Source organism: Artibeus jamaicensis, unplaced genomic scaffold (assembly GCF_021234435.1).
Source record: "Artibeus jamaicensis isolate MK-2021 breed Jamaican fruit bat unplaced genomic scaffold, CSHL_Jam_final scaffold_1964, whole genome shotgun sequence".
In the NCBI taxonomy this organism is placed as follows: Eukaryota; Metazoa; Chordata; class Mammalia; order Chiroptera; family Phyllostomidae; genus Artibeus; species Artibeus jamaicensis.
In genome coordinates this window covers 36,939,136-36,967,016 of record NW_026522030.1, presented here as the reverse complement: position 1 = coordinate 36,967,016, position 27,881 = coordinate 36,939,136, and the positions used below count along the sequence as shown (strand labels likewise).

Genomic DNA, 27,881 nt, shown 5'->3' with positions numbered 1-27,881 from the left:
AACAGATAGCATTCAAAGAACAATGAGGGCTTATTCTCAGTCAGGGTCAGATAGCTAAAGAGCTATAAAACTTTGAGGAACAAACTCTTGCTTGGACCCTTATCATTTAAATGAGAGCATTCTAAAAAAAGCAGGTTTCACAGGATTTTACATATTCTTTCTTAGGCCCAACCATCCCGATCCTGCTCTAGCCAGCAAAGGGCTGCACTGCCTTCCCCATCATAGGTTTTTAGGCTTAAGTGGATTAGAGCCAGGAAGTGCTTCTCCCAGATGGAAATGAGGACTCTGCTATGTCAGAATAGCCAGGGGACAAGGGTCCATCACTCCCTTTTTGTTGCAGTCCCTTGAGTCCTTTCATGATGGCATCCCAAGTGATCTTGTCTGGCTTAAGTTGCCCCTCCTCTGAGAAGGAGGGGTCATACCCATCATAGACTAACTGAACAAGCATCGGGGGCAGGGGACAAGCTTTGTCTCCTTAGTGGCTCACATTCCCTCCTCTGAGGAGGGCTAGATAAGATTTATGTATAATATAGAAATAGGAGTAACTGTGTGAACTTTGTCAACAGAAAAACAAAACAATACTGACAACTAGCTTTGCTGCTCCTCTGAGGAGGTCGCTCACTCAGCCTTGGCCATGGGGGGCAGTTACAACTCCTGAAACCAGGCAGAGCGGTTCCCAACAATCCTCATCCAATGACATATTTTTTTTCCCATTGCTGAGAGAGAGACAGAGAGAGAGAGGGAGAGATCGATTGGTTGTTTCCCTGTATGTGACCCAACTGGGGATTGATCTTGCAGTTTGTGTATGTGGATATGTGCCCTGACCAGGAATCAAACCTGTGACCTTTTGTTCTACTGGACAACGCTCCAACAGACTGAGCCATGCTGGCCAGGGTGGCAGAATGTGCTTTTCAACCAGCATTGCTTTTCCCACAAAGAACCATCAGAGAAGTGTTTGATTTTATATAAACCACTTCAGTTAAATGCTAGCATTTTCCCACATATCTTCTATGACCTCAATTGGGCAGTTTTATAACATCTATTTTATCAGGAGATATTAAATAATGAAGTGTTCTATAGAAGTGAATTTTCCAGTTAAATATGGAGTTTCCCTTAATGCCAATGAAAAACTAGTGAATTTTCTTGGGTGAAAATTCTTCTAAAATGTAACAGACACTTCTGTCACCATAAACAGCATTAAATAAAATGAAAATCGCTTTCTTTTGGTGTGACTTAGTGTTGTCATTACTGACTCAGAGAAAGTAGAGCTAATTTTTTCTCTTTAAATGGCCTTGGACTGCTCATGTTTTGAGTTCATTCATCTCCCATTGATAGGCTCCTGACTCTCAGTCTGACTAACTCACGTCACAGCCCCGCCTTGTTTCACCTCCCTGCATTCTAACTGCAATGGGCAGCTGTGGAGGTGGGGGAGGAGCAGTGGTTTCTATGGCATTTAATGCCTACCACTGCGAGGAGTTTAGTGCATAGGTTGTCTGATACCCATGCTGGCATTCAGTAAGTCTTATTTTTTTAATTTCTAATTTTCTGGTTCTGAGTAGTTGAAGTTTCTGCATAAGAGATCTTCAGATAAATTAAGTATCATAATATTTTAGGCAGGAAATTTTTCTAATTAATCTTATTTGAGCTCTTTTTGCTTTGAGGGAGTTAGGATTGAATATCTCTAGATATTTTAGGGAGAGCAGTTGCTAAGTGGAATAGACAGGTCTGCCTCAGGTGAGGACAGAAGCAAGCCCTGATGAATAATAATAGCAGCTGTGATATGCAAGCCCTCCTCTAAACATTCTACCTGTATAACTCTCACTTAACCTATCCAGTGACTCTCATTGGAAAGTATATTCTTATTTTTCAGCAGAGATACCTGAAGCTTCAAAAGGCAAATTAACTTATCCAAAGACACAGAGCTGGAATTCCCACACTGTCCTCTCAAACTCGACCCTGCTGAAGGCCTCCGGCTCACTCTGCTGGATGACTCATCAGTTTCTACAGAGGGGAGGAGAATGCCTGGAAGCCTGAGGTTAGAGGGGTGTTCCATATTCAGTGTCCATGGCTACTGCTTTCAAGCAAATAAAGAGCCTGCTGAGAGACAGGTGCATCAGCAGCGGAGCCTTGTCCACCACACTGGAGGCTAGACAGCTTCAGGCCATGCTGACCAGCTGCTCAGTCACTGGAGCCTTATTTCCCCTTATTTTATGGGGCACATTCCTCCATTCAATGGACTCAAAGGAAAAGAAAAGCCTATTAGAAGAAAAGAATCATGACTGTTAGTCATTCTTCCTTTTGCTTTCTACAGTTCAGAATTCATCTGTTATTTCCTGTGAAACCATCGACTTGTAATAGTATGAAGATTTTGGGTACACCCTTTGCACAGATTTATCAGCTATTAACATTTTATCACAATTACTTTTTCACTTTGTCCCCCTGCTTCTACATATTCAAAAACAGAAACAAAAACAAAAAACACGTTATCAACTTGCAGAAGAGGATTTTAAAAAGCCTGAATACAAAGAAAGACACAGGGTTACTAGCCAGTCTTGACCATCCTTTCTCTGGCTTTGGCAAGAGGACCTACTAATTATTCAGGTTCCTCAGATTTTATTACTGAGCAACAGCTCCTTTGGACTATGCTTTTTAAGTTGAGAATTTCTTAGATGCCCAGAGCAGAACTAGCACAGAATAAAATAAGCTGCTAAAGAAAGTCAAAATCCAAAAAAAAAAAAAAAAGGCATGATAGAACGGCATGAAAAGGTGCATGTTTTTAGCTGGCAATTATAAAGCTACTGCATTTAATTGAGGTAACAACGACACAAAGTAGAATGTAATTATTTTCTGTCCAGCATCTGTCTTTGATTCTATTGTTTTGTTATTCATTTCTGGACATTGGTGAGAGATGTTTCTTTCCTTTTTCACTTTTTCCTTATCAGTCCACTGCAGCAAAACATCCTGTAGCTTGAAAGTTATGTATGGATACATGCATGGGTACATTCAAGAAATATTCAAATTCTGTCTCTCTCTCATAAACCCTGCATTTATTTTGGTTATATTTTCAACCTCCCCTTGTCTTTCCCTCTTCATTTTTTTCCTCCCTTCCTTCTTTCTAAAAATACTAGCTAGGAGCTATTAAAGTGCCAGGCACTGTGCAATGACCTAGAACTATATATTTGTATAAATATATTTATACCCTCATAAATATATACAAATACGCATATGTATATGAATATGTATACAAATAATTTGCAGAAATATTTATAAGTACATTTATATACTTATACAAATGTATATTTAAAGGCTCCTAGTTTATCAACAAATCATATTGCAGCATATATATATACATACACACATATTAACTAAGAGCCTATACATATATATTAGGAACCTTTATTTAAAATATTAACTATGAGCCCTCAAAGTGGCAGTGTAGTCACTTCCACAGTGACTTAAAGGTTCCTAATTGATATATATAGTCTTTAGTCTTTAGGGATAATATACATAGGGATATAGTATATATATTTATGCACTCTGCCTACCTTTAGAGTTATATACTTACCCTTTACCTTATGTTTTGGATAATTGGGTCAATATAATATAGTCAACTCTTTACTAAACTTTAATGACATTATGATTCAAGATACTCATTTGTTTCTTTGGAATAGGAACTATAGCTAGCTGAAGTTCAGTTCAAAGTTTATAACCTTAAAAACTCCATCAATTTTATTAGTTAAAAGAGAAAATATAGTTTTTAGATGATGAGAAAAATGTGCCTAAGAGAGACTTTTTCTCTGATCATAGTCATTTAGAATAAGAAACAATAGAATACATTAACAGGTAAATGAAGCTAAATTTAGCCATGTGGAAAAATTAAAAAATTATAGACTTGTCAGAGGGTGTGTAAAATTCTGAATGAAAAGAAAATTAGTGAGTCTATACCACATATAATGGACAATTCTAATTCCTTTAAAATCCAGGTTATTCGCCCTTCAGAAAAAATCTCTAGTTTTTATTAAGTAGTAGAGTGTGTTTGCCTTCACCATTAGCAGCTCTTTATAATTATATTGTCAATCTGAAAGAGCAGGCAAGGCCAAGTTTAAACATACCATAACTTCACAGCCCTAAGACTTGATAGGAGTGAGGCAGTCACTAAAATAAATGGACTATGGAGAGAATTTTTTTTTCCCAGAAGAAGCAATATTATGTGAATGACAAATCCTTTAATTATTCAAGACAATATCTGATTAAGGATCTCATCATCTTTTTACAAAGACCACCTAAAGCACAACCACCGGGCCTCCAGGAACTAACCAGGAAGACACTCCGCGTGGCCACCAGTGTTCCTGATCTGTGAAGGAAAGGAAGACTCAAGGACATTTTCAGGTTGCTTGGTTTTTGAGTCTATCCGCCAGGTGAGTTCCATTTCACTAAGAATTCCCAGATATGACAGGCAGTCAACAGCTTTGCTGGGCATGACAAGTTTCATTTCAAGGAGTCCAGGTTGGAATTTCAAGCAGACTGGCTGCTGTTATAGGTCCAGTGAAGCCAAGGTTTCAGTTGCCTTCCGGCACTGCCTCACTGCGCACATGATCACAGAACCGCCCGGGCAGATGTGACAAAGGCTGGGAAGGAACTAGAGAGTCCCTTAAAACAAAAGCACGTTTCATCAGCTTTTTGAATCAAGTACCTTTTTATAATGACGGATCTTATATTTGCAATATGTACGAGGAAAGGAGGCATTTAAGATAAAGTCTGGGGAAGGGACTTCCTCTTTCTCACTGGTAACTTACTTTTACTGACCTGTGAAAGAATATTGGATACTCTGCTCTCTGATTCAAATTTTATTGGACTTCACCCACAGTTTCTAAAATGGGCACATTTAAAAATTTTACAAATGTTTGACTTAAGTGTCAAACAAAAGAAGTTTAAAAATGTCAGTCTAGCTGTGGCTGGGTTGCTCAGCTGGTTGAATTGTCCTTCCATGCACCAAAAGGTTGTGGGTTCTATTCCAGACAGGGCACATATCTAGGTTGTGGATTCCATACCCTGTTGGAGCACATTCAGGAGAAAAGGAATCGGTGTTTCTCTCTCAAATCAGTGTTTCTCTCTCTCTCTTAAATCAATAAACATATCCTCTAGTGAGGATTTAAAAAAAACGAAAATATCAGTCTATATTTTACATTGCTACATACCAAATATACACATTACATGTATACATGAAACACATACAGAGTAATCCTAGCTTGAAATATTCTGTCCAGTTGTCGGCTAACATCCACACAGTCTAAATTTTAGTTTTGAAAACATGGTCTCTGGACCCATAGAAGACACTGTTTTGACTCTAAGAGTGAGCTTCATATTTTAATTCAATAGATGTTTTCTGAAAACTTCTCCAGATGCAGTGTTGGTGTTTTAATTTAATATCTAGTGAAATCAGAGGACTTTTAGTGTGTGGCATATGGCATGTTATTTTTTACTTGTTTCCCTTAACAAGACATGATTTATTATAACACTCTCGAATGCAGTACTTGACATATAGAACCTTTTAGAAAAATTGATTTTTATAATTATCAATAATATTTATTATATGAAACAATATATTTTAATATATGATATAGCATCACATAAATAAATGTTATAATAATACATATTATAATGTGTAACCATATGATATCTGAGAGCATTTAATTGGTTCTGTTGGCACGAGCAAGTCATCTTTTTGTTTTACAGACAAGAACAGTATTAATATCTTCCTCATAAGTTGTTATGAGGAAAGTGAATTAATACATGCAAAGTTGTCAGAAAAGATCTTGGCACATTCTTGGAGACATTGAACTAACTTGACACATAAGCTCAAAAAACCAAGCCACCTAGAAAATGAACAGGGCTTTGATAAATGTTGTTGCTACTCTTGTTATTAAAGTCCTAGTTTCCTCACCTGTAGACTGAACAGGTGGATTTGATATTGACAGTCTCTGCAGTTTCTCTCTTTGGGGGACCCTCTGCTGCTCTATCCTTTAACTTTATGAAGTGACCAATATCCTAGATGAGTGGGTCAGGTTAAATTGAACACAAATAAAAATTCACCCTGACTTCCGCCAAGATGGAGGCATAGGTGGATATGCCGTGCCTTCTCACACAACCAAGTTTAGAGACAACTAAATATTAGCAACAGAAAACATAGCCAGAACACAGAAAATTGAACTTTTTGGAAGTCTGTTAATAACAAATTCTTCAGCCTGACCTGAAAGGGGCGAAACCAGCAGCTGGTGGAGCGGGGTTGCACAGGAAAACTCAGTCAGATGGACTCAGGCGCGGAATCCAGGCGCAGGGTTGGACCTAGTGAGCGACCGAGCGACCACGGGAAAACAGCGAGGGAGCAGGGCTGCGGGTTGACTCTGGTCGCGCATTTGTGCGCAGATAGACAAGCGAGGGAGTGGGCAATTGGACCGGAACCCAGCGGTCCCTGCGGCAAGCGGCAGGGAGGGTGCCGCCATTTCCCTGCTCTGACCCCACCTCCACATACAGCGTCATAACCCAGCGACTCTGAGTGGCCCAGCCCAGGTGAACCAGCTAAGCCTCTGCTCCTCACCCAGCAGCACGAAACAGCAGAGGGTGCCTGCCATTTCCCGCTCTGACCACGCCCCCACATGCAGCGTCACAACCCAGCAACCTGGGAGTCCAAGGCGCCGCTCCTCACACTTAAAGGGCCAGAACAGACCAAAAATGGCTCAAGAAGATCTCAAAGCCCCAGAGCCTATAAATCTAAGCGATGAAGAAATAGCAAAACTCTCAGACGCACAGTTTAAAACACTGGTGATCAGGATCCTCACAGAACTGGTTGATTATAGCCACAAATTAGACAAATATATGAAGGCAAAACTAATTGAAATGAATGGAATTGCACAGGAAACCAATAGCAATGAGAAGGAAACTGGGACTCAAATCAATGGAGTGGGCCAGAAGAAAGCAAATAATGGCCAAACACAAAAGAGTGAAGAAGCAAGAATTCAAAGAACTGAGGAGAGGCTTAGGAACCTCCAGGACATCTTTAAACGCTCCAACATCCAAATTATAGGGGTACCAGAAGGGGGAAAGGAACAGCCACCAGTGGAAAACTTATTTGAACAAATAATAAAGGAGAATTTCCCCAATCTGGCAAAGGAAATAGACTTCCAGGAAATCCAGGAAGCTCAGAGAGTCCCAAAGAATTTGGACCCAAGAAGGAACACACCAAGGCACATCATCATTACATTAGCCAAAATTAAAATGAAGGAGAGAATCCTAGAAGCAGCAAGAGCTAAGGGGACAGTCACCTACAAAGGAGTCCCCATCAGACTGTCAGCAGATTTCTCAAAAGAGACCTTACAGGCAAGAAGGGGCTGGAAAGAGGTATTCCAAGTCATGAAATCCAAAGACCTACAACCAAGATTGCTCTATCCAGCAAAGCTTTCATTTAGAATGGAAGGGCAGATAAAGTGCTTCTCAGATAAGATCACATTCAAGAAGTTCATCACCACCAAGCCCTTATTATATGAAATGTTAAAGGGACTTATCTAAGAAAAAGAAGTTAAAGAAACATGAACAGTGAAAGGACAACAAACTCACAGTTATTAACGACCACACCTAAAACAAAAGCAAACTAAAAGGACAGCTAGATCAGGAGTGGAAACATAGAAATGAAGATCTCAAGGAGGGTTAGCAACAGGGGAGTGGGAGGAGGAGAAGGGGGCAGAAGGTACAGAAAATAAGTAGCATAGACAGTAGATAGAAAATAGATGGGGGGGCAAGAATAGCATGGGAAATATAGAATCTAAAGAACTTGAGACACATGGACATAAACTAAGGGCGGGTAATGGTGGGGACGGGGGGGTAGGGTGGAGGGGAATGAAGGGGGGGAATAGAACAACTGTAACAGCATAATCAATAAAAAATTTAAAAAAAATTCACCCTGATTTATTAAGAATCCATGGTAGCAAACAGAAGCAGATGAGTAACTATTTTGTTTTGCTACATGTGAATAACTTCTCAGTGTTTGCTTTTTCATAATGCCAGAATGATGAAATGGTAATAAGCAGGTAATTTCCTCTAGGGGCTTCACAACTTGGCCTAGTTTTGAATGCTTTGGGATCCAGAAGGACAGAGACCAAGCTCAGCCCCAACAGGGAGCAGAAGAGGTTGTAAATTGGGTATTTTAGCTCCCGGGAGGCTCACTCTGATACATTAATTTTGTGTTGTGAATCTGGGAGAATGGGTGTACAGGCTGAGAGCCAGTTGTTCCAGCAACTGCTGTTCAAATCCTTCACTGTCCGAATAGTTGCTCTCTTTCTCTTCCAATGCAAAATATAGGCTGGTCATGGGGGCTGTAAACTGCTTAAAATTAGGCTTTGAGCTAGTGAATATGTCCTCTCCTGAAAAAACATTTTTTCCTAACATTTCCCAGTATTTTTGCTCCATCAAAAATCCAAGTGTTACAATAGGCAGTTAAGTTAGATATTAATGAAAAAGAAGGAAGCCAGACACCTAATTAAGCTGGATCAACTAGGAAGGGGCAGTTTCACAGACACTCCCTTTGGTGGAGGAAAAATAGTATCCCCCCACCAAATGGAGACTAATCCCCAAGGAGGCAGGAAAGACTAGTTTTCCAATCTCCTTAAAGAACAACCATCCATTCCTCTGGATTAATGGGGGAGGGAGAACCAGTGAGGGAAAATTCCTCTGCAGAAGCATGCACAGAATATGCCAAGATGGAGACCATAAAGGGGAGGTTTCTAGCCTGGAAAAATCTAGGAAAAGGATTGAATAGGATAAGGGCAGGAAATCTGGGAAGATCCAGGAAAGGGATTTGATAGTTTGAAAGGAAGCCTACTTTTGCCCAGACCCAAGGAAATATAATAAAAGATTAAAAAGGCCCGAGGTGCATGCTTTCTTTAGCATATACATGGGCCAAAGTTCAGCGCTGATGGGCTGGATGGGAACAGAGACTGTGTTGGACTATTGGAGCCTCAGATACCAGGCTAATAGCATGGCAGCTCTGGGTTCTGGTCCCCCTCCTGGGCATGGCGAGGACAAGTGCAGGCCTGCGGCCCTAGAGGCTGGATATTTTCTACAGTGAGACAGAGCTGAGACACCTGGTCGTGGATGAGGCATTGGGCATGGTGCGCCTGGGGGCAGTCCTTTGTTTTTACTCCAGTGAATGTTGACACTGTATTTCAAATCTTCCTACATGTGTACCCCTGAAATGCATTTCCTGCAATACTGTGGAAGAATCTTATTTTCTCGGGCAAGACAAGGGCTCTACTTTTTAAAATTTCTAAATGCATAGAACAAGTAGTTTTTTTTTTTTAATATAGTGGTGAGAGACAAAGCAGTCAAAAAGATACAATTTTCTAGGGCAAAATATTATTCATCAATAGTTTAATTTCAATAATGTTTTACAAAATGAACCACTCCTGATTAGACATAAGTTTATTGGCCACACTGCTTGCAAAACGATTCCAAAGGAAAAGAAAGCCAAAAAGATAAACAGAGCATGCCCGAGAGAAAGAATAAAGGGGATTTTGGCTTGTGGTTTAACAGGTTTCTAACATTGTCCCTGACATAGCTTTTGTTGCATGTAAAGAATATGTAACATTCTTCAATGATAAATTGCGGTTCTGTTAGTCAACAGCTGGTACGTAAGTAACCTTGTCAGTTGTATTGTACCGAGGAAATAGGAGACTTACAGGGCCAGCATCAGGGCCCCATTTATGGAGAAGGCCAATCAAACCAGGCAGTACTGGCCAGGGTACACTGTGAAAGGCTGCATTCATCACCAGTGGTATGTACAAGCTGGGTCTTCATATTTCTTTTTGTCATGCAATGTCCTCTTTTCTTGTGGCCCCCTCACTTGGAACTGTGTATTCAGGGGACAAAGGTTCTCTAGTGGGTTTTGACTACCTCAAATTCCATCATGCCTAAGAATCCACGATGCTCACCAACTCAGCAAATTGCCCCAAACAAGGTTGGGACATTAAATGAATTCAAACTAATTGTATTATATAAACTTCATGGGTGAAAAGGGTCAAGTAGTAAGGGTCATCTCTGTATTATAATATTTAACAATTACCTTTTGTTCAAATGTTAGAATATTATGCAATCCTCCACAGATGCCTATAAACAGCATTCGTGTGCAATTTTAATGGTTAGGGAGAGATTTGTTACTCAGATGTGGGGTTGGCATGCTTCTAAATCCAAAGCATTTTCAAGTGTTCTCAATAGGGTGTAGCATAATAGAATGACCTCAAAGTATACGCTTGCCAAGGCAGCTCCCTTACACATGTAGTTTTGAGAACTATGGTATAAATGGGGGAAGAAGCTGTTAGTAGCACTTACAATCAGACACCTACTCTGTTCTAAAAGCGAGGCTGGGAGGCCTTCGGTGCATTGCCAGTATCTTTTCTTGAGTTTACAACTCAACCTAAATGTTTGCAGTGGGGAAATTTCAGTATGAAGTAATGAATGATTTAATCCTAAAAAATGTATTTTTATAAATAGTATAAAAAAGTGCAAAGTTTTAATGCTAAATGAGAAATCTCATTCTACAGAGATTACTGATTGTCACTGTGCTTAAAAGAAAATGAATCTAAAAACTTACGTAAGAAAAGAAAAACACCTTACAAAGAAATTCAACAAAAAATTCAGTCTGTGGAGCTCATGGGGCTATGAGCAATATTTTTCCTCCATTTATTTTTTGGTGGTCTCTGAATTTTCTGTACTAAATATATTTTTAATCAGCATATAATACCTTCACAGTGGAAACATGAACTGAATAAAAGCTACATTAAAAATCAAGTGCAAGATGATTGTTCACTGAGAGATGCAAAATTAATTTGTTAAAAAGTAAAAATAATGATTTGAAATATAAAAGAAAACTGTGTAAACGAATCACTGCATCCATGAAAAGCAGGACTGGATGGCACCTGGAGGTGCTTGGTGCCGTGTTTCCACCCAGTCAGGTCATCTGAAGGTGAGAGTTATGAAGGCTGGAGAGTTAAAAGCCTGTCCTTCTCACATTAGAAGAGAGAAGTGGAAAGAACATGACATTTTTTATTTAAAGAAGTCTGGATTCAAATTTTAATGCTGCTGCATAACGCTCTGTCCCTAAGGCAAATTACTTAACCTCTCCAAGCTTTACAGAGGAAAGTCCTCAGTAATACATACTTCTGCTGGTTTTCAGATTTAAATGAGAGAGGGTACTAATTGCCTGGTAGCTAACAAATGGCAGCTTTTTAACATTATCATTATTATTTGATCCTCTTCGATTCCTCAGTGGCCCTCAGATCATCACCAAGCCCTTATTATATGAAATGTTAAAGGGACTTACCTAAAAAAAAGAAGATAAAAAAGATGAACAGTGAAAGGACAGCAAACTCACAGTTATTAACCACACCTAAAACAAAAGCGAACTAAGAGGACAACTAGATCAGGAGCGGAACCATAGAAATGAAGATCACATGAAAGGTTAGCAACAAGGGAGTGGGAGAAGGAGAAAGGGGGAGAAGGTACAGAAAATAAGTAGCATAGATGGTAGGTAGAAAATAGATGGGGGGGGCAAGAATAGTAGGGGAAATATAGAATCTAAAGAACTTGAGACATGTGGTCATAAACTAAAGGGGGGGAATGGTGGGGGAGGGGATGTGCAGGGTGGAGGGGAATGAAGGGGGGAACAGGACAACTGTAATGGCATAATCAATAAAATATATTAAATAAATAAGTAAATAAATAAAAAGAAATATTTTGGTGCTTTTTCTCTTGAGTTTATAAGGGAATGAACGTAACTACTGAAATCTCTGTCCTGCGTGTTCCAATGTTGAATAGGATAAATATTTCAGGTCATGGCATATTTTCTTTTTACAGATAAGAGATATTGCAGTATCATCTCTTGATCTCTGGTCTCCTTCAGTTTCTTCCCCATTTTTGGTTTTGCTTTATTGAAGAATTTCTCAAAAGCACTTTCTATGCTGTCTCCACTCCGCACAGCCTCATTCTCTCAGATGCACTCCATTTGGGATTTTCTCCTACCACACCACCGAACCTGCACTTCTCATGGTCCCCAATGAACTCCATTTTGCTAATTCTGCAGGCAAAGTTTTAATCCTTGTAGTCCTTGATTTACTAGTGCAAGATCGTTCCCTCTTCCTTTCCACGTATTTATTTCATATTCCTTTATTATCTCTTCCCCCTGAATGTAGGCCAAATGAGGGTAAGGACTACTATACCTCCAGGTCCTAGAACGGAGAGCTTGCCTCATAGTAGGGACACAATATATGCCGGTGAAATGAATGACTGAAGAAGTAGTTTGGTGAATGAAAGATTGCAAGAAATGCACAGACTTTCCCTTGCTCTGTGTGACTCCTAAGTGGTCCCTAAGCGGAATGTGAATGCGTCCTCTAAGCTGAAACTGACCCCACCACCCATGGATGCCACTAGAAGTTCTTAGACTTCTGCTCAACGCTTATAATTTGTTGGCATGTGCGATGCTTTGGCTTTTGAGAGATGCATCTTTTACTTGGATTTTTCTGCTATGAGCTTTGGTTGCATATGCCCATGTTTACTGGTGTGTGACGTATACTGGGCCTGGCATCTGCTCTGCTTCCTGCCCCTGTATGTGCCTGTGCCCACGGGGTGTCTGGGAGTTTGTCAGCATGTTATAAGGAGGTTTAGAAAAATTCTCCTCTCTGAGCCTTCTGGCTTATCTTATATTGGCTGAGAAAGCTACCAAGTTTGCTCAGCTGGCAGAGCGACAGAATCAACCCATACAAGGAAATAAAACAGCTGCACTGTGGATGGAGAGCTTCCGAGGGCCAATGAAAGGGGAAGACGAAGAGATTATGGCTCATGGATGGCAGATGGTTGAGGTCTGGTTAGAAAGCGGGTTTGTCAAGAAACATTTTATCTTAGGCGGAGTAGGAACATGGGTATTTAAAACCATAGACAGGCCATTGACAAGGCTGGCAATCTCAAGCTCTGTGTCCCAGTGTAGTCCTCTCCCCTACCAGCCTGCCCCCATTTTTAGTCCCTATGAAAAATGCGAGTAGTTCTTGAGAGCCCTGAGTGTTTGGGATGCTGGGAGGTGTGTTACCTGTGCACTGTGGCCTTTCTCTGGAGCCCTCAGCCACTCAGCAGCATGTCTGTGCAGGTGCAGGGGCTGGGAGTGGAGCATTGACGTCTGCTGCACTGAGGCTCTGAAACAGGCATTAAGAGAGGAGATTTCCAGGACAGCCATAGAAAAAGAGCTTGCCATTCAGAGTGGCTTTCTGACTTCAGTGTTTTCAGAATGTGCTGTCTGTGACAGGAATCAGTTTCCCTGCTTCTTGCCAGTGAGCGTGCATGTTTTTTGCAATGTGAAATCGGGGGCTGGGAGAAGGAATGAACAAGTAAAAGGAGAAGAAGAAAGATAAATGAGAAGCATTGTTGTTTAGTTTTTTTTGAAAGATTATCTATTCTTCCTAATATGCTCTTTTTTTCTCCCCTAGAGAGTGTTACAAAATGAGAAGAGCAAATGCTTTGGAATTAGACACATCTGTGCTTGAATCCTGGCTGTTTCAGTTATAATGTTGATTTAGGCAAGAAACCTACTCTCTCAAAATTTCTTAATTGATAAAATTGGAGAAATAACACTGATTACACAGTATTGTTTTGAGTCTTAAATGAAATATCAGCAAAGTGCCTAGCATGGGGTCTGAAATAAAGCTCATTCTACATTGTAGTTACAAAAAGAGTGTGGGAAGCATCAGACATGGTATACCTGGGCTTCATTTGTTAAGTTACTCAGCAAATATTTAGATTGAGGACCTGCTTTATAACTAGAAATGTGTGATATGTTAGACAATATAGATATGCCTCCTGAAGGTGCGGATAGACAAAAATATGCAAAAATAATAAATAGGAGAATTGTAAAGCATGGCATGTGCTGTTTGGAAATGAATAGTGGAATGAAAGGGGAAACTGCTTTACATAGGGTGGTCAGGACAGGCTTCCTGGAGAAGGTGATGTTCATGCTGAGAATGAAGAAAGAGAAGGAACCAGCCATATCAGGACTGGGAGGTAAGGTTTTCAGGCAGAAGGAAGGATATACAAGCTAATATTTGTGACCAAATAACTCAGGCCGTCTGAGCTACTGAGAGAAGACCAGACTGCTGAGATGAGAGATTAGTGCCAAAGCAACAAGAGACCTGGGTGAAAGTATTGGTAGTCATTTCTAGGGAAAATCTCTCCCAAGAGATTGCTGTTCTACCCCATTTCCAACCCCAACCCCAAGAAAATGCTACTTTGTAAAAGATTTCTCCCTTTGGTTACTGCTCTGGTCTCTACAATTTTAGAAATGAAAGGATGCTTTTTTTTTTTTTGCAGTCCACAAGTTTGCCCATATAGAATATTCTAGTCATTAGTATTTGATTGTGTCTTGGTGTTGTTAGATGAGAGGGTGATGGGTTTTTGTGAGTGCTCCGTATTTCCTGTGAGAACAAACTCTCTGTCTCCTCAATTGCTTCCTAACAGAAGTCCTCCAGCCCATTCCCCCCGAGAAGCCCGGTGAAAGGTCGCACACTGCAGGCTTCGCACTCATGAAGTGCCTGTTGGAACCTGCTGGTGGGAATCGTGTTTTCCCCTGACCCAGGTGCCCCCGGAGGCTGCCAGGCTGCAGAAAAACTCAAACTCTATTTCTTGGGTCCCAGTGGATCTGCCTCCACTGGGAGGGCTGAGAACCAGAATCCTCATCCCCGCTGGGCAGGACCCGCCTTCCTCCCACCTGGACCAGGTTGGCGGGGAGTAGCCAGGGAACTTCATTTCGTTCATAACGGGAGAATCTGTGTTCTCTGTCCTTTAAAACCGGGGCGGTAGTCCTTTGAGTGGATGATGATAGTGGGGGAGTGGTAGGGAGGAGGCCTGATTGCACCACTTACTAGCAGAGTCACCTCGAGCAAATTGTTACCTTCTCTTAACATATGTTTTGTCTGTAAAAATAGGGACGGTTTTAGCTCTCTCTTAGTATTGTGAGGAAGATAAAATTAGAAAAAGCAACTGGCAAGCTAGCTATTAATTTACTCTTCCCTCCTTCTTTCCTTTTCCTTTATTAGTCAGTGACTCGTCTCTCGTTTGTCTCCTATCTTTTAATAGCTCATGGTTGGTGTGTGCAGAGAGCCCATGGGGTGTTAGTGAGGCCCCAACAATCAGTCATTTTCATCTCTTGTTAAATATCACGCCTAGTGCTTGGAGAAGAATGTGATCACAATATTTAAAATCAGGTCGGTTGTGGCTAATTTCTTTTACCTATGATCTTTCTTGCCCCACTGTGAGGCCTGAGCACCAGCTCCTATAACTGATAACCGTGCTGATAATAAATAGTGGGATTGGGCAGTAGAATAAAGAAAATACAAAAGAGAACAGGCCAGATAAGAGGGGAGGAAAGGAAAATAATGTTTAAGATAAAGGAGGTAAAACTTTTAAATTTCGTTTGAGGGAGAAAATGGCCAAGTAAAGCAGATAAAGTCCAAAATCAACGACAGAGATAATAGTAACAGTGATAATCTTCTTTGTAGCACGTTTGTCTTTCACAGTTAGGATAATTTTCTCAGGGCAAGGTTTGGGTTTGGTGAAGGTGGATAATAAACAGGAAAAATGGTACATTGAGCAACACATAGCCAACAACAGGCTAATGGTCCTGGCTGAACCCTTGGAATTTGATGAATGTATTTGTTTACTGAGGCTCACATCCAGGAAGAAGGAACGTAAATACCAATATAAAAAAATTGTGGGTGAATGAGTTTAAATGATAGGAGGTATTTTATAAAATTGATTAGCATGAAAGAGAAAGCAGAAAGTATCTGTTTTTTTCAGACACCTGGTTTATAAAGAACTCATGCATAGAAATAGCCCGGTAGCTCCTTCCCATGTATTTCCCTCTAGCCCTCCAGGGCTCTCTTACTCCTGCAGACACTGTGGGTCAAAAACCAAGCACGGCTTAAAAAGTTTGAGTCAATTTTGTGGAATCAGAAGTGGAGGCAGGAAGAAGCTGGGAAATATCTATCTGGGAGCACAGATTTTCAAACTTTAGTCCTACAGTCTTTAGTCAAAGAAATATTACTAGGAAAGGGCTAGAGAACTGAGATAAATTTAAACCAGGGGCTGTTATGTTTAGCATTCTCTCTCTCCTTGCCTTTGCTCACCATGAAGATGCTGTAGGAGGCAGTTTGGAAATGACTGGAGTATGAGAGTTGATATGGGAAGGAGATTTCTATACAAGACTCAATCAGTAGCCCACCCTGTCCTCACCTTTCCCACCTCTGTTTCCCCCGTCAGTTGTTATACTTCCTAAAAGTTCCCTAATCAATGATTCCTTTGGTTCAGTATGTGTCCTCTATTGGAAGTTCAAGCACGTTATGGAGATCAGTATGACATACGTAAATGTGAATTCAATACTTCTGGTCTCCAGAATCCCAGGCCAGTTTCTCTTCAATTGGGACATGGAATTAATTATGGGAGGTGAGAGATGGGTAGCTCTGGAGGAACAAGGTGGGGGAAGTTCTGTTAGGGTGTGTAAGAGGGTTTTGAGGGTGTTTCTGGGGCACAGTGCAGCAGAGGAGGGCACAGTCACTTGAACGGTTGGAAGAGTAGACTCAATCTGAATTATGGAGGATCTTTAATGGCAGACTGAGGAACTAGAACTGAATTCTGGGGACCTGTGTGTCCCAACCTACAGTCATTCTTGTATAATCTTCATCTTTTTGCAGTATTTATATATAAACACGACAATTACATTTTTTCTTTAATTTGATTTCTTTTAAAATTTGTATTTATGTAGGCTTACCACCCATGGTTTTGCATTCTTATAATTATTTCTAATATATATGCAAACAAAAACATACCTCTTAAAATAAAAAATATTAATTTGCATTTCACCTGAAATTATCTTTGCAATCATCATTTCTTACTTTGGGACATACCAGTGAGCACAATGGGAGTTTCATTATGAGAGCTGCTCCTTAAAAGGAGTCACTCAGCAGTTGTTAGTTGGAATGGAGAGGATAGGGGCTGTGAGCCCACACAAAGACCGATTTGCTTAGATGGGCGTGGTGAGGCCATGGATGCAGGAGGCAGAGTGGGAACACAGAGTGGGACCCCTCCAGTCTGTAGAAATGTCTCCCTAGAGTTGGACCTCACACCAATTTTCATGTAAATTATATTAGCAAGTAAGCTCTTAAAGCACATAAAATAACACTATAATGTTTATTTTGTGTATTATTTATATTTCATTTATTATATTATTTTATTTTTCCTAATGAAAGAGAGTACAGTATTTTCTATTGCCTCTAATCTACTGATGTTTTTCATGATTATGGTTGGAAAAGGTCAAAAGCATTAACATTTTATGAAGTTGTATTAGTTATGAGAGAGAATCTGAGATCTGTATAGTGAAGTTGAAAATCAAATGGGCATTTTCTTCTGGAGAAGAAATGGGTATACTTCTGGAGTCTTCTCCAATTTGTTTAATTTTTCTGGTTAGCCAAAAACAGATGTAATTCTTGCCCCATTGTTGTGAAGCTTAAATAGCACAAGGATTGCAACAAAACCTTGTCCACACAAGGCATTATAATACTTTATACATCATAAGATGAAAGTTGTTATTAGTATTAGAAGCTGCGTTAGCAAGAAATTGTATAAATTATATTTTCTTCAAATTCTTGTTTTATTTCAATGAATATTTTGTGAAGAGGACATGAGTTGATGTCTAATTTTTGGCTTCTTAGTGAACACGATTAAATATTATACTGGAAAGAATAATTTTAGTTTGCCTTTGATATAGAAATACCAAGTGACCTGGATATTGTGCTTATATTGTCCTCGTAGAAATATAATGACTGCCACACAATAGCGACCAACAATGTATCTTTTTTTCCCTCCAGGAATCTCAGTCTAATGAACACTTGTTTAGATTCCTCTGGGAATAAGAGAGGAAATGGGCTTCTACCTAAAGTCATTTTAAACTTGGTAATATCTAATATTTAGAATATGAAATTAGCTGAAATATGGTAAAAAGAGGCCAGGACTTACAGAAAGATGCTCTGGGTTCAAGCCATAGGCTTGTCACTTAAGTCTTTGAGTTCCCTTTCTCTAAAGTGGTGATCTAATACTGATGTTAGCAAAACTGGTTGTAGTATCAAATACAATGATATAAAAATAACCTTTGTTAAATATAAAATACTACATAGACATCACCATCATTGTTAAAATAAAAGTACTCATTGAGTGTTTTCTATGTTCTTTGCATATGTTAACTTATTTAATTGAGTAATTAGCCCAAATAATATAAATACTATTATAATCTCAACTTTCTGGAAAAAAAAACAAAGGCCTCTAGAAATTCACTAACCTTTCCATTGTTCTGTATTAAACTGACTTCAAAGCCTGCATCATTCTTATTGTTAGAACCATGATATCTTACTCATCTAAAAGAGTTTCAGAACTTGCAGAACTTAATCTGCAACCCACTGTAAATTGAAAAGTAATATGGAAAAGTTTTAACAGAGAAATACTTTTTCTGTATCCTCTTTCGATGATTTCATTTAAAAAGTTTGGACTTTGTTAATGTTAAGATATAGTCAAATAAACTTATGAGTAGCTAGTAAAATTCTCTAGTTCAAAGAACACTCCCATTTCTTCATAAACATTGTGTTGGAGAGAACTGTTTTTTAAACTGGGTACATGACTCTATGATTTTCAGCTACTTGGCTTAGAAAGCCCCTTTCAGCTGTCAGAAGGGTTTATCCTCATGGGCATAGGAGGTCTACTGCACTTGTGTGGAATCCAGGAAAGCAGGACCTTGGAGGAAGACAAGGGTAGGTATTCATGCTGTTGGGAGTGGTCTCAAAATGATGACTGAAGTCAGAAGAGTGAATGAAAGAGGAAAGAGCCAAGAATTGATATTTGATAGATATCTGTTTATAGAATAGGGAAGAAGAAGAGAAACAAGCCATGGAAAAAGAAAATGAACTATAAGAAAAATGAGAGGAAATAGAGAATCTAGAGAGTCTAATATCATGGAATCCATGAAAAAGTCACTTTGAGGAGGGAAAAAGAATATCTCTCTACCCCCTTCTTTCTGATCCCTTACATTTGCCACCCCCCCCCCCAATTAATATGCTGCTATGGAAAGGTTCTGTCTCTTTGATTTTAATTTTTTTCCTAGATAACAACAATGAAACTTAGCTCATAGTTTGGTTCCTAGGGGGATATATGTTCTCAGAAGGTGATAGGTTTTGAGGTGTTGTTTTGACCCAAAGTGGGAAGCAAACAGAAAAGTAATTTTTTTCAAGAATGATGTATTCACACAAAATGTCCATGAATGTGTATTTTCCATGAGGCCACATGGCCCAGAGGTCCACAGTTCACCATCTATATATGCATCTAAAGTGCAGTTGTTTATTTCATTAGTTGGATGTTGGGATGAGAAAGATGTCAGATTTACTTCAGAACCAAATCCCTTAGATGAACTTGGCAATGGTTAGATTGACCTCAGAATGTTATGTCTCAGTTTGTAAGGAGAATCAAAGGAAACTTGAAGAAGATAAGAGTTAAGTGAAATTCCACTAGGCAATGCTTCCTTGTTTTGTGTGCTGACTGCAGTGTGATGAGCTGGGCTCTGGAGCCAGACAGTCCTAGTGAAGCTGTTCTTGCTGTGTGCACATCGCTTACGTCGCCCAGCCTCACGCACCAACCCTACTCCCTGCAAGGAAAACATAATGTGTGCCTCACCTCCACCTTCTTTATTGAGTATCTAGTACTGTCCATGCACATAAATTGTCCCTCAAACATGGCAATTATTATAATTACACTTATGATTAAGAAATTCTAACTGATTTCTGTCCAGATGTGCAGATAAGGGCAATTTATTTCTTGTTAAAATCACATCACCAACAGGTAGGGAGGGATACCCCATAAATTTTGCAATAAAGATCTCACATTAAAATGCAGTTGACCTTTTCAGCAGGAGCCATCATTAAATGACATGACAATTATCAGGTGGAACACTCCTATGAAATACCCAGAGAAGCACATTCAGCCTCATTTGGTTTTATGACTTGAGACTGGTTCTGAGAATTTTAATCCTAATTGCTTTCCTAAGAAATTTGCAGGACTGCTGAAATGCATAGTTATGATAAGTTTTCACAGTCAGCATTGGAAAATCATTAGTACTTAATCAGGAGAAAATCCATACTGCGGCATGTGGAAGCGTGGGGTCTTGTGCCTCCTTAGGGGCAGAGGCAGGGGTGAGCTGAACAGCTGTGAGCTAACTACCTCCTAGATGGGAGAACGCCAGGGGCACTCTCCGGGTTGATGATAGATGCTCTCCTGGGTCAAGACTGGGAACCCCATCTGCACATTGGCTTCTCTGTGCAGCAGAGACAGGCTGCTGAGGTCTATGATTACTGAAGAATTAGAGGTGTTGTCCTATCCTCCTCATTTCCACTCCTTTCACCTGAACCTGGAAGCTGTTGAGAGCGTCTCACAAAGATCATGTGGATGCTTTCTAGAGATGGCTCTTGCTTACTTGAATCAAATCCCCCTTTTCTAAATGTTTAGCTTCTCAGTCTCAGAAATTGCCTCCCACCCTCTCTCCTGGCAGTCTCAGTGAGCCCCTGAGTGTGCCAGCCACTGTTTTAGGTATAGAGGGACACTGTGCTGAGCAAGACAGTTCCAGCTCATGCCTTGAGGTACTCAGTCTAGTGGGGAAACCAGGCGAAAACTCCTCCTACTCTACCTACATCCCTGTGGTTGAGCCTTTTAGGGTCTGGCCATGGTGACCCTTTGGAAGAGAAGGGCCCCCTGATGCTCCAGAGGTAATCATTCCAGGATGCTTACCTCCACTGCAGAGTGTCTGAAACCTGTGTGAAACCACTGGCAGGGTTTAAAGTGCTCCTTACCTCCCCTGTCAGCAGGTGGGCTCAAATGCCCTCAAGAATAGTCCCTGCCTGCTGGGGCCTCCGGAGAATTTACCCAGAGTGGGTGAGCTCACTGTACTGGCTTCAGTGAGACCATTTCTAAATAAAATATTTCCAAAAGACACTTTTTTTGAGTCCTAGTCCCTCATTTGCTAATTAAGTGATTTTGAATTTCTTTGTCTTTAAGGTAAAAACAATAACCAACCTCTCTCATTGGGACAGTAGCAAACTTCACAGGAGTCAGGACCTGCAGAGACTTAGCATCCTGCCTGGCACATTGCGAGTGCTCGTTACACATTAGCACATTTTTTATTTCTGTTCACCTAACAGAAGGTCTCTGTGACTACACCAGATTCTATAAGACACTTCCCAGATGCAGGGAATGTCAGTAGCTATTGGAGGACACTTAGGGAACCACAGAAATTTCCAGCATTCCTTGGTTTCACTCCTCTGTTTTCTACCTGTGTAGATTGGCGTATTAGCCTGGACCCTAAGATATCTGACAATAAGCACATCAGTGATTCACTACTCACAAGCACAGTGAAACCCCACACCTAAGAGAGGATCAACTGAAGCATTCCTTGGGAGGGAACTGGCTTTATCCCTTCGACTCATTTGGTTGCTGCAATCAGAAGCACTTGGGTGAACTTCAATAGGAAATGACACTGAAACCCTGCCTCACACAGTTCATTAAATTAGGGCAGGAAAAGCAGTGTCTTAGTTACTGAGGAGAGGAAACTACAGAAGCCAATGGGGCTTGAGGAAGGTTGTAAACTTGGCTGGTGAGAGAAAAGTATGTGACTCAAGAAAATGGTGAGAGACACAAGGCGCATGGAGAGAGCTCTGCCGCTCACAGGGAGCGGTGCTCACATACCAGTTCCTTCTTCTTCATGCACTCCATGAGGATGATGAACAGATGCTGGGCCTGGGTTCGAGTGTATGTGAAAGTCTTCTGGATGGTCACCAACAGCTGGTCCCGCAAAGATTCATTTATAAGTCTGCAATTAAAAACAATGTCAAAACAGGTCACCCCCAGCTCCTATTCAGTGCATATTACTGAGAAATATTAGAGAACGTAAGGAAGCATTATGACCATTGAGGTAGGTGTTACTACTTCCTGTATTTTCCTCACAATAGTTATTTTGACTGGGATAATAAATTAAAAAAAACAGTGCATTTAACAATAAATCCATTTTAATGTTTCAGACCCTAAAAGAGTAAAGTGAGATTTGGTTCTTTTTTCTTTTTCTTTGTTTTATAAAGGATGTGTTTAATTCCCTCATCCTCAACTGCTGTGATCAAAAATGCCTTTAATTAATCATTAGCATTTTGGTAAAAATTTATATTATTTATCTAAAGATTTAAATTCAACTTTATCTGTAATTGTAAAGCAGAGGTCATATCTTGGTAATGGATTTTTGAGCATCGATGAGGAAAAATAGAAATTATGTTTCCTCTAAATCATTTCAAGTCAGTGGTAGCTTATCTGGCCTATGACTTGGGTCATCATTATTTATGTCAAGATTTTCTGTGTTACACCTAACTAGGGCCTGACCCCAAGGAGGCCTCATATTAACTACTTTATGAAAAGACAGTTTTTACACTATAGAAGAATTCATGAAAACAAGGGAGGTGCATCATATCCAATTCATGCTCTATCATCTCTTAAATATAGACCAATTTTAACTAACTTTAACTCCCCTCTCGCTAGCCTGGTGAGAAAAAACTGGGCTATTTCTACCAGCCATTAAATGGCTAGGAACAAAAATTGACTTCATTTAATAGGTAATGTCCAAAATCAGGAAGATAAACCTTTTTTTGAGAACCAGTGACAAAATTATAATACCTTGCCTAGTATTTTAAAGTTTACACTTTTTAAAAATAATTGAAGTATCAGCAACTCCTACATGCAATAGTGCAATATAATTGTTATGTCATTTGGTGCTTACAAGAACCCTATAGCCAAAAGATTTATACAGTTGAAGAGGGAAGGATATTTTAACCCCAAAGAGCCAGATGCTTATGGTTACTCAGCAAATAAGTGGCAGAGTCAGGGCAGAATCGAGTTCTTCCGATTCCTGGTCCAGGGCTCTTCCCACTTCACCACACTGCCCTGTATTATACCCATTGCACTGCACCACTGCCTCTCTTCATCACTGTGGCTATATGAGCAGAAATCATAGAACTTCCATTAACATAAAGGCATGACAAATTTTGTTGCTTAAAAGAAAGCAAGATGGGAGGCTTGAGAATATGTTCATATTGGTAGCCTGCTGTGCTCCAGGATTGTGTGAGGATTCACCTGGGCCCTCTAGGTTGGATATTATGGTGGCCCAACTTTGAGGAGGGTGCATTTCCCATGAGAGAATTATACAAAGGATCCTAGAGTGTCACTGACTTTAGTAGTGGACTGGGGTATTCCTCTGCCCCTCAGGAAGATGGAAATCATGAACATATATATTTATATTTTTCTTTTTAAAAAAATATATTTTATTAATTATGCCATTACAGTTGCTCTATTCCCCCCTTCATTCCCCTCCACCCTGCACACCCCCTCCCCCACCATTCCCCCCCCCTTAGTTTATGTCCACGTGTTTCAAGTTCTTTGGATTCTATATTTCCCCTACTATTCTTGCCCTCCCCCCTATCTATTTTCTATCTACCATCTATGCTACTTATTTTCTGTACCTTCTCCTTCTCCCACTCCCCTGTTGCTAACCCTCCATGTGACCCTCCAGAACCCTTAATTTCTATGGCTCTGCTCCTGATCTAGCTGTCCTCTTAGTTTGCTTTTGTTTTAGGTGTGGCTATTAATAACTTTGAGTTTGGTGTCCTTTCACTGTTCATCTTTTTTATCTTCTTTTTCTCAGGTAAGTCCCTTTAACATTTCATATAATAAGGGCTTGGTGATGATGAACTTCTTGAATTTGATCTTATCTGAGAAGCACTTTATCTGCCCTTCCATTCTAAATGAAAGCTTTGCTGGATAGAGCAATCTTGGTTGTAGGTCTTTGGATTTCACTACTTGGAATACCTCTTTCCAGCCCCTTCTTGCCTGTAAGGTCTCCTTTGAGAAATCTGATGACAGTCTGATGAGGACTCCTTTGTAGGTGACTATCCCCTTAGCTCTTGCTGCTTCTAGGATTCTCTCCTTCATTTTCATCTTGGCTAATGTAATGATGATGTGCCTTGGTGTGTTTCTTCTTGGGTCCAACTTCTTTGGGACTCTGAGCTTCCTGGATTTCCTGGAAGTCTATTTCCTTTGCCAGATTGGGGAAGTTCTCCTTTATTGTTTGTTCAAATAAGTTTTTCACTGGTGGCTGTGCCTTTCCCCATTCTGGTACCCCTATAATTTGGATGTTGGAGCGTTTAAAGATGTCCTAGAGGTTCCTAAGACTCTCCTCATTCTTTGAATTCTTGCTTCTTGACTCTTTTCTGTTTGGCCATTATTTGCTTTCTTCTGGCCCACTCCATTGATTTGAGTCCCAGTTTTCTTTCCATTACTATTGGTTTCCTGTGCATTTCCATTCATTTCAATTAGTTTAGCCTTCATATGTTCCTCTAATTTGTGACTAAAATCAACCAGTTCTGTGAGTATCCTGATCACTAGTGTTTTGAACTGTGCATCTGAAAGTTTGGCTATTTCTTCATCACTAAGATTTATGGGCTCTGGGGCTCTGAGTTGTTCTTGAGTCATGTTTTGATCTGTTTGTGCCTGTTACATATGAGGAGCGGAGCCTTAGGTGTTCACCAGGGTGGGGCCACCCAGGTCACTGGTTTGTGACACTGTATGTGGGGGCAGGGTCAGAGAGGGACAATGACGGTTCCTTCTGCCACTTTCTGCTGCTGGGGACTGTGCGGTCCATCTCACTGCTAGCTCCTTCACTGGTTTATCTGCGTGTGAATGTGTGACCGCGATCAGCCCTCAGTGGGTCTGCCCACTTCTCCACACCTAGGATCTGCCCACGGCTGCTGGCGCACCTGGGTCGCGCACCCTGGGCCCTGGTCGGTCAGTGTGGTGGATCTTTCCTGCCTGACCCCACTCTGATGCTGGCTCTGCCCCTCATCGGTTTGGCTGAAGGGTTTGTTGCTGTCAGACTTCTGTGTAGTTCAATTTTCTGTGGTTTGGCTGTGTTTTGGTTGCTAAAACTTTGTTGCTTTTAAACTTAGTTGTGTGAGAAGGTATAGTGCTTCCACCTACACCTCCATCTTGGCGGAAGTCCTCATAAACATATACATTTAGAAAAAGAGATGGGCCAGATAGGGTTGAAAAGTGATACCAGATCACCTCAAGTTACTATTCTGGAGGACTGTGTCATCTAGGGTGCTGACCAGTCTAAAACCATCCATTTGTTCATTAATTCATTAATTCATTCATCAATTGTTTAGTAATATCTATTTAATGCCAGGCACTGCGACGCATGCCAGGGCAACGGGGATAGATGAGATATATATACTCCCAGCCTTCAAGGAGCTTACACACCAGTGGAATAGAAAGACAAGAACCAGCAATTCAGCTGTGATTGACAGTGGTAAAAAGAAGTAGAGAAGCTTGTGACAGTTGAATAGAATCTAATCTAGAGAGTTCAGGGAAGATTCCACTGAGGAAGTGCTGTTTTATCCGAGACTTGAAGAATGAATGAGCATTAGCATTGTCAGGGAGTGGTGGGGCTGGGGAGGAGCATTCTCAGCAGACAAAAGAGCACAAACAGGCCCACTTTAGAGAAAATAAAAGGTCAGTATGCCTGGACCGTAGAGAACAAAAGAAAAAGTGGAACAGGATGGGGCCACAGAAGGGATGAGCAAAAGTAAGATAATAAAGGAAATTATGGGATGGTGTTAGAGATCTCAGATTTTATCCCCCCACCACCCCCAGTGAAAAGGCATTGAAGGATTTAAGTTGGAAAGTGACATGATTACTTTTGTGTTGCCAATACATTTTCTTGAAGAGTCAGAGCTTGAGCACTCATACCTGAGCCTGTGTCTAGTTGACAAATAACCCATACAGATATGTCTAGAGAATTCTGCAATATCAAGTGTACCTACATGTTGTACATGATTAACAATAGAAGAGACTCTTCTGATTAGTCACTTGATAGATCCAATCATTCATCTGCAGGTGTTTAATTTTTATAACAAGTCAAAATTTGTTTTCCATGGCTAAGCATCTGTAATAGAATCCCAGTTCCCTGAGGTCATTAACTATCTGAAGGATCTGCCTGTCATTTTATAAAAATTGAGGAATGATGTGCAACTTAGCTAATTGTGGGCTTCAGTGGTTAGGAGAGATGAAAGACACTAAGTATCTTATACTTTTAGCACAGTGGTGCAGGTGACTAAAGTGGTTTTGGATAAATCATTTAGCAATAAGAACCACAGAATTCTACTTCCAGAAATAGAAGAATTCTCTAGGTTAGTTGGTTTCCAAAGTGTGGGATGCCTGTCCCTTATGGAGCAGAGACAGTTTTGGGTACAACAAAGGTGATTTGGTTCTTCTAAGGCACTGGTTATACTCAGTAAACATTAATAACTGTTATTGCTGGTTTAGTACTTTTTCCATGTTTCTGATTGCATTAAGAGGAAAATCATATTTCCGATGTCTCTTTGCCTTTACTCTTCAACATTTGCAAATCTCCCCCTTTTGACAAAGAAATAGTGGATTAGATCTCATGTTTTTGGCCTAAAGATTTTAATAACATTGTTTTGGAGAAATCCTGCATAACATGTGGTTTGTATATAGCACATAATGATCTATGGCACAATGGGCCCCAGTGATAATCTCATTTTATCTTCATAACACTCTGTGAGTCAAGCACTTTTTCCATTTTGCAGAGCAGGAAACTGTGTCTCCACGAAGTTAAATGATTTGTACAAAGTCACATAACTTGAGTTGAGTCTATTGATTTCAACCCTCCCTGCGTGGTGCTGCTTTTCCTGATTGTAACCTGTAAACATGTCTTTCAGTTTCCTGATCATTGGCACTGGAGGTAAAAATTTCAGTGTATTTGTTGTAGGGAACTGATTTTCCTTTCGTGATATAAAGAACATCTGAAAGAAACCAGGCAAGTTTGGAGGAGATAAATAAACGACTGGTAAATGAGGACAATGGCAAAGTACGTTTAGTGCATGGGAGATTATATTTTCTTGTAATTTTCCCCAAGATTTGCTGTGCTGAATCAGAAACTTGGTGTTTGACACAAAGGCTTCTGCTGTCTGCTCCAGGAACCCTTTTTTAAAAAATTTTGTGGCCATTATTCTGAAAGATATTGAGAAGCTTGACTTCTTGAAATTATTACTTTCTGAACTCCCCCACACTTTTTTTCTTGCAAAACACTGGAATGATTTAAAAATCTTAACTGTGATATTAAATCATCAGCAAAAATAGAAATAAGCCCAATTTAGTTATCTTTTTATGGCATTATAATAGTAATTGGAAATTTCTTGACATCAAAACATGGTCATGTAAGATTTTGGTTTTAGAATTTGGCCTTTGACAAAGGGGTGCCTATTTATGGAAGCTGTTGATTTGTGGCTCCATAGACCAATGCTATTTTTGTTATGCCTAAAATTGGAAGTATAGCCATTAAAGTGAGGGAATTTTTTATACTATGGCATTTATGTCTCCTTTTATATGCTCTGCTTATGACCTGGAGCTTTTTAGATGAGTCACAGTCATTTGAAATAGGTCAGTGTTCATCCAGTGCTCATAGTAACCCCCAAAACTTCCCACAGTCTGCTATCAGTATTCTGTTCAAAGGCTAGCAATACCACCTGCGTATACACGTTCTTCAGAATGAATTTAATTACCTGCAATATCAGAGTTTTGGTCCTAGATTTAAAAGTTATAAAATGCATTGAGAATTCAATGGGACTTGGAGTTAGGCTTGGGTTAAT

The 27,881-nt window shown here is 40.1% G+C and overlaps 1 protein-coding gene across 1 annotated transcript in view; it reads right to left on the bottom strand.

Moving 5' to 3' along the window:
* Positions 1–27,881, bottom strand: part of TRPM3 (transient receptor potential cation channel subfamily M member 3) — a 263,509-nt gene that overhangs the window by 151,431 nt on the left and 84,197 nt on the right. Inside the window, exon 7 of the mRNA XM_037155024.2 lies at positions 21,862–21,985. Coding sequence (XP_037010919.2) covers positions 21,862–21,985 — 124 coding nt within the window. The remainder of the gene's footprint in view (positions 1–21,861; positions 21,986–27,881) is intronic.